The 7,023-nt window shown below is 28.9% G+C and overlaps 1 protein-coding gene across 1 annotated transcript; it reads left to right on the forward strand.

Annotated features, from left to right (window-relative positions):
* The first annotated feature begins 5,201 nt into the window (after positions 1–5,201).
* Positions 5,202–7,023, forward strand: LOC114749909 (MDIS1-interacting receptor like kinase 1). Its single transcript, XM_028938449.1, has 2 exons — positions 5,202–5,286; positions 6,614–7,023. Exons 1-2 carry the CDS (start codon positions 5,202–5,204, stop codon positions 7,021–7,023), a joined length of 495 nt encoding a protein of 164 aa, XP_028794282.1.

Consider the following 7,023-nt stretch of genomic DNA (forward strand, 5'->3'; position numbering starts at 1 on the left):
TTATATTAATTATTCACAAATTATGAAGGAAAAAAAAACAAACCGAATCAACAATTCAATCAGAATCATGAACCAGCTAGTGTTTGACCAAGTTAGAGTGCTGAACTAGCCAAAATTGAACCAGTGAAAACTGATGTAGACCGGTTTGGATGATTATGTTGTTATGGGTCATATATTTTTTTATTCATCAGCTTCTAATATATCAATCACTATATATTTGAATAAATTTTAATAATGATTTTGGTATCAATGATTATTAATTTTAGTTATTAAATAATCATAAATATCAAAGTTCTCAATGTCGTTGTACTTTATTATTATTATGATCAAACTATTTTTGTATTTTCTTATATTTTGTTATTAATTATTTTTAATGTTGTTGTATTTTGTTATTTTCAATTAAATGATATTATTTTAATATGATCAGTTTGATCTTGAGTTAATCCCACTTTAACCCATTGATCCTTGAACTACTACATCAACCAACCAATTTAGTGTCTGATCTGGTTTTTTGTTCCTCACAAACTATGCATAGTGCGGCCTGTTTTTTCACATTTTATATAAGAAAGATGTATTTAATTTATTGGTAAAATGGTTGTCCTTGGATTCGGTTTTATATCGCAATGACCAGATTTTCAAGAGATTATTTACCTATTATGGTTAATCAGACATGATTATATTACACTAAAAATCTAAAAATATATACTTACATTGGAATGGTGATTACCATGGGAGATGTTATTAAATAAACGGGATCTAGGAGTTGCACATGTACATGTGCTCTAAGGCCACTGTGATCATTTTATGAGCAAATTCATCTATCTTGAAGGCCCCAATCCTTCACAAAGTTCCCAGGACCAGGAAATTTTTCAAATGAAATTTATCCCAGTTTCTCAATATTATTTAATGTGAAATAATATATTTTAAAATGTAGCAGTACATTTTTCAAAGATTAGTTTTGTTCTTTGACAAAATTGGTGATAAATTCTTCCTTAGAAAATTAATTAACAAATGGTTCCTAAGATGATGGTTTGTACAAAGGAAAATAAAATGCACATAAGGGAAGTTGAGTTGCACATAGGGAAGATTATTTGCACAAAACATTATTCAAATACAAGAGGCTAATTTGCACATAAGAATGATAACTTATATATAAGAGAAGATGGTCACACATATGAGAAGTTCGATTTCATGAAAAGAAGATGTGACGCAAGGAAACATGATTACATATAGGGGAAAATGAATTGCACATAAGGAAAGTCAAGTTATATATTGATAAAATTAAGTTGCATAAAATTCTTAGGTATCATTTACTAATTAAATCCTCAATCAAGGATTTATTCTCAACTTTTTCTTGTTCTTTTTGTTGTTTTTTCTCTGTATTTTTTTGCTCTGTTTGTATTTTGGATTGTTTTTGTTTCTTTTTTCTGGCTGTTTCTGGTTGCCACTGTTCTGTTTTTTTTTGGATACTATGTATTCATTTTTTAGTATTAACAAAATGTTGCTTTCGTTAGAATGTAGTGATACATGCTATGAAGAAGTTTCATTACAATGGCCAATGTATGTTTAGGCTTTAATCAATTGCAAGCCAAAAGCCCAGCTATACTCCCCCTCTCATATTTATATAGAAGATAATTTCTTTTTATTTTATTTCTAAGTCATGGTACTAACTTTTTTCTTAGTCATAGTGCTAACATTTTCATACAAATGTATAAATTTTCAAGTCACAATACTATTTCCGATTTTTAATATAAGGCCTACTCCCTCCGTCTCTTATTATAAGATTTAATTTTTTGAATAGATTTGTCTATTTTATAAGATCCTTTTTTAGTTTGTCTGAACATTTAATGTATTTTTACCTATTTTACCCATAGTTTTATGCATTTAATGCATTCTCTTTCTTCATTTATCTCACTATTACTCTCTCACATCTACCCATTTATATATAGGGGTATATTTGAAAAAAAATATATTTGCTACATATTAATTGCTTTTAACTAATTTTAACTGTTTTCTTAAATAGCGCAATTTAGTTAAAATGATCTTATAATAAAGAATAGAGTAGTAGTTGATTAATCTGATGAGATTAAGGAAGTTAGTTAAATTATTTATTTGTAACAAATAGACGTTGCATTTCCTAAAATAACCTTATTAATTATGTACGTTTAAATTACCTATTGATGTTAACTTCTTAACATATACAACTAATATGGGTATTGCTTGATGGCAAAATAGATAAATGTTAAAAATAAAGTGGATTGAGGTCTTATATTTAGGATCAAATTATAGTTCTTATATTAAGGATTGACAGTAATATTAAATATTAAGAGAGACATACAGTTAATTAAAAAATATATATTAAATATTTAGACATTTTTAAAACAGAGAATATTGCAATCTAACGGACCACTTTGACACTTTCAAACAGTGGCAGCAAGTGGGGCCAAGCTGATAGCGGTCTTGCTCAAGAGCAGACTTACCGTAATCATTTAATTGCGATGGAGAAGACTAATGCCTGAGTTCTTGCATTGTGACGGAGACCATTGGCATCAATCAATTCCCAAACAAAACTTATCTAATTATATTTTTTTAAATATAAAATTTATTTTATAATATAATTTAGAGCAGGAAGAGTATCATTTTTCTTTATGAATAATTTGATTGGACTTATCTGAGGATATATATCTTTAATTTTTTAAATTACAATATCAATGATTCCATTCATGGTGAAATTGTGATAGATGTTAGGAATCATTTTCAATCACTTATAATAATGTAATTTGATAAGATACGTTCGTTTTGGATAAAATCAATTTTAAACAAGTTCTTCTACTTAGTTAAGACTAATTTAATTGATATTAAATTAAATATTAATTAATGTAATATTATTTAGTTAGAATAGATAACCTCATTAAATATCACAACTTATAAGGGCGGCCTCAAAATCCACTATTAGCTAATGGTATTATACTCTTCCGGTCCTAAAAATAAGACCTCTTTTGTAGTATAAATTTAGGACTCTTTTGTAGTGTAATTTACACTACAAAAAGGGTCTTATATTTAGGACTGGAGGAGTATTATTTACAACCATTTCATAATTTACAAACTGAATTGTAAGTAATCTTTTAAAAATTACAATTAATCTTCCGAAATTTACAACCTAACTTATAAAATTTACAACCATGTTACCAATCACAAGGGAAATTTATCCATTTGGGTTTTATAAAAATATTGGTCATTCTTTGTAAACTTTAAATTCATGATTTTTTCAAAATAATTAATTTTCTTCCATAATTCTCATGCACGATTCTTCGGATTAATCAGCCTTGGTCCTGGGTTTGAAAAATCAGATTGATGGATGAAGAAATTAAGAGTCTTCCTCATCATCAAATGCTTTATTTAGAGACAAAAGAAAAAGAAAAATTATACTACCTCGAATCCTTAATATAAGACCATGTTTGACTTTTATTTTGATTCTAAATATAAGATCCCAATCCACTTTATCTCTCATATTTATACATTTTTTTCCAAAGTAGGCTTTCTAGTAATGATAGTTCTAGTCAATACACTTGATTAGTAAGGACATTTTAGGAAAGACAACACCTATTTATGACAAATAACTAACTCAACTTACTTTCTTAATCTCCTCAAATTAGTCAATTGACTCTTATAATTAGGACCGAAGGTAATATTATTTATTGAAAAGGGAACGCTTTAGATATCATCCTTTGATTAATTTAAGAAAATTGTCAAAACAAAACTCCCCATCATATGTTTGAAATTTATTTAAAAAGCCAATTACAACATATTTTCAGCCCCAACTATGTACAATATATTTTTAACTGTTTGCACAGCTTAAGATATGTCAGACAAAAGTGAAGAAGGATCGAAACTGAATTTCTAAATACTGTTGGACAATAAATTTTGCAATAGGAGATGTTTAAACAATTTTCCAATCAATTTATTAGTTTTTAGAATAATGTAACGCTAACTAACAAATTGGCGTGATCTTCCTAAAATACTCCAATGTAGCATTGTATTATCTACCAATTTATAAATTAAATAAATTAATTTGAAAAAAATCACAAAAATGAAAGATAAAATCATAAAATAGATTAAAATCTTATATTGATAAAAACTACTACCTCCAGTTCTTAATAATTAATATAAGAACCAGTTAAATAATTTTAAAATTTTTAAAACTATTAAATTACTTAATTATAACATATGTCATATAATATCTTTACAACACTTATATATCTTATTAAATTATATATTAATTTATAAGTGAGACAAATTAGTTTGAAAAAAATAATAAATATAAATATTTTAAAATAATTTATTATTATTTTTAAATCACTCCAAGTTATTCAATTCTTAAGTATAGTATTTAATCAGCTCCGATATTAAAAAACTATGAGTAAAAACGAACGCAGAAATCTGCAGCTGAGGAATCACAAATGGGTTGGTAGCTTTTTTTTTTTTTCCTCAAATGAAAGGTATGTATATATTAATCAAAATCAGATAACTTTGCAAAAGCCGAGCGAGGAAGAAACAGAACCCGTTTAGAACAGTTTATAAGTAGTTTATAAACTGTTTTTTAATAAGAATTTACAAAATATAAGACAATATATGAGAGGAGTTTTGTCTTAATTTACGTGAAATGTGTTTACAGAAGAATTTTTACACCCTCCTAAACAGGCACACAAAAACGAAGTCACCTGTTCACAAATAAATCCAAAATATTCCTAACTCTAATAGTGTGTTCAGTGAGTACATTCATAGTGTCTGAGCGAAAGGAGTGGCCTTGAGAGTGGTCTTGAAAAATCCGTTCGTTGCGAGAGTCAATGGGTTGTTAGCTTTTTGGGTAAGTCAAGGTCTTCCACTGCCCCTACGTCGGCATCTTCTGTCTTTCTTCACGGTGGAAATTTCTCAAGCCGTCAAGCGTGACGCCTTTGGTCAGTGGGCCCCATCGGATCCCTCTCATTGTTCTTGGCCTGGCATCGACTGTAACCATGATTCTGTCACAAAATTAGATTTTGGTGACTTGAACATCACCTAAACGATACTCGTTTCCGCTGTGACCTTAAAAATCTTTCCTTTATTGATTTTGGCTTAATTCTTTCCTTGAGGAGTTCCCAAAAACTCCAAACTTAAGTGCCTTGACCTCTACCAGAGCAACTTTTCGAGTCTGATTCCAAATGACATTGACCAATTGGCCAACCTGCGTGTCCTTAATGTTGGCGCCACCCAATTCTCTGGCAACATTCCAGCCAGCATCGGAAGGTTGAAGGAGTTGAGAAGTCTTCAACTTCACTGGTGTGAATTTAACGGGTAGTATCCCTGATGAAATAGGCGACCTGTCCACTCTTGAATTGTTACGCTTAGTATTTTATTTTATTCTATTAACCATATTTATGGTTTATTTTAAACAGTGGGCCAAAAAATATTTTATTTTAGCATTATATGATGTCATGAATGATACCGAAAGATCCTATTGCTAATCTATTCTATTGAAGCATTTTCCAAAGCACACTCCACTTCCACATCCATATCATTCAAATACCTCTCCACTTAAATTCATTCAAATACCAGTAATGTATTTTTACCTAATTGTTTAATATTCCTCCAGTCCTAAATATAAGATCTTTTTTATAATATAAATTATACTATAAAAGAGATTTTATATTTAGGACAGGAGGAGTATAATATTTGATCAAGCTGACTAATTTAAATCCAAAGATTATGAGGCCTAAATTTAAAATTATGTTAATATAACTTCTTTTATTTATAAAATTAAAACCTTTATCTTTTAGGAAACATCACGTTCATTTCACTAACCCTAACAATCATATCCGTACTTTTTCCCCCTCTTTTGACTGAGCCGCTATATTTGCTGTTAACGAAGAATACTTGGCAGATACTGGATTATTGGCATAACCACTAAATTTTAGTCAACCAGACTGATGTGAAAAGAAATCTCAGCCGTGCGCATTTGGAAAGTGAATCAACAAGCACATAATTACTCTTTTACCAACAGATTCCTTTTTTTAATTAAAAAAAAATTCAGGAAGTATTTTCCATTCTAAATGTTAGATAATTAATTACAGAAACTCAAAAATCAATTAAGCTATTTATTTGTAAAAGTCTGTATTAATTATCTAAGATACTCATTTTAATTATTTATATTACAAACTACTTCATTCATAAAAAATTGTTTTAATATATGTAATTAATATGAAGAGTTTAAAAACTTTTGAAATTTGAAAAAATTATATTGATGACTTATATTTAGAAGGTAAGTTTTAGTCTTAAATATAAGTCATTAATTAATCTTTCTTGTATAGAAGAGTTTATCATTTTTTTAAAAATTAATTACTTAACTTATAAATTGATATATAATATAATACTACATGTAATTATTTTAGAAAAGTTAGTCCACATATCTTATAATTAAATAATTTATTTAGCTTTCTTACTTTATATGAATTAAATAAATAACTCATTTATCAACAACTTAAACCTGATTAGTGTGAAAAAGACTAGAACGAGATAGGCTTTGGGGTTGAATCTGCAGAATATGAATGCTATGTGAAACATATTGAATCTGCAGAATATGTTGAAACGAAAAGAGTGAATGAAAAGGTTGATGTATATGGCTTTGGGGTTATCCTTCTGGAGCTGACAACAGGAAAAGAAGCCAACTATGGAGATGACCACTCGTCTCTTGCAGAATGGGCATGGCATCAGATTCAACTAGGAAACAACATAGAACAAGTTCTAGATGAAGATGTTAAGGAAATTTCATACTTGAAGGAAATGTGCAGTGTCTTCAAGCTTAGGGTGATGTGTACAGCCAAAGAGCCAGTTGGCAGGCCTTCCATGAAGGAGGCTCTGAATATATTGCTCCGCTTGAAAGAACCATGTGGTTATGTAGAAATGAATTTTGGTCATTTTGATGATGTTCCTCTCCTAAAGAATTCCAAAAGGGAGAGTAGGTTAGATATTGGTAATGATAGTTAA

This window comes from Neltuma alba, unplaced genomic scaffold (genome assembly GCF_004799145.2).
Source record: "Neltuma alba isolate B1F8T4 unplaced genomic scaffold, ASM479914v2 tig00006221_pilon, whole genome shotgun sequence".
Classification (NCBI taxonomy): Eukaryota; Viridiplantae; Streptophyta; class Magnoliopsida; order Fabales; family Fabaceae; genus Neltuma; species Neltuma alba.

What these genes read in the sequence shown, in the direction of transcription:
- LOC114749909 (XM_028938449.1), top strand. Translation starts at nt 5,202, where the DNA reads ATGACATTGACCAATTGGCCAACCTGCGTGTCCTTAATGTTGGCGCCA. An exon ending in ATTCCAGCCAGCATCGGAAG is followed by an intron (nt 5,287 to 6,613) that starts GTTGAAGGAGTT and finishes TTGAATCTGCAG; the next exon opens with AATATGTTGAAACGAAAAGA.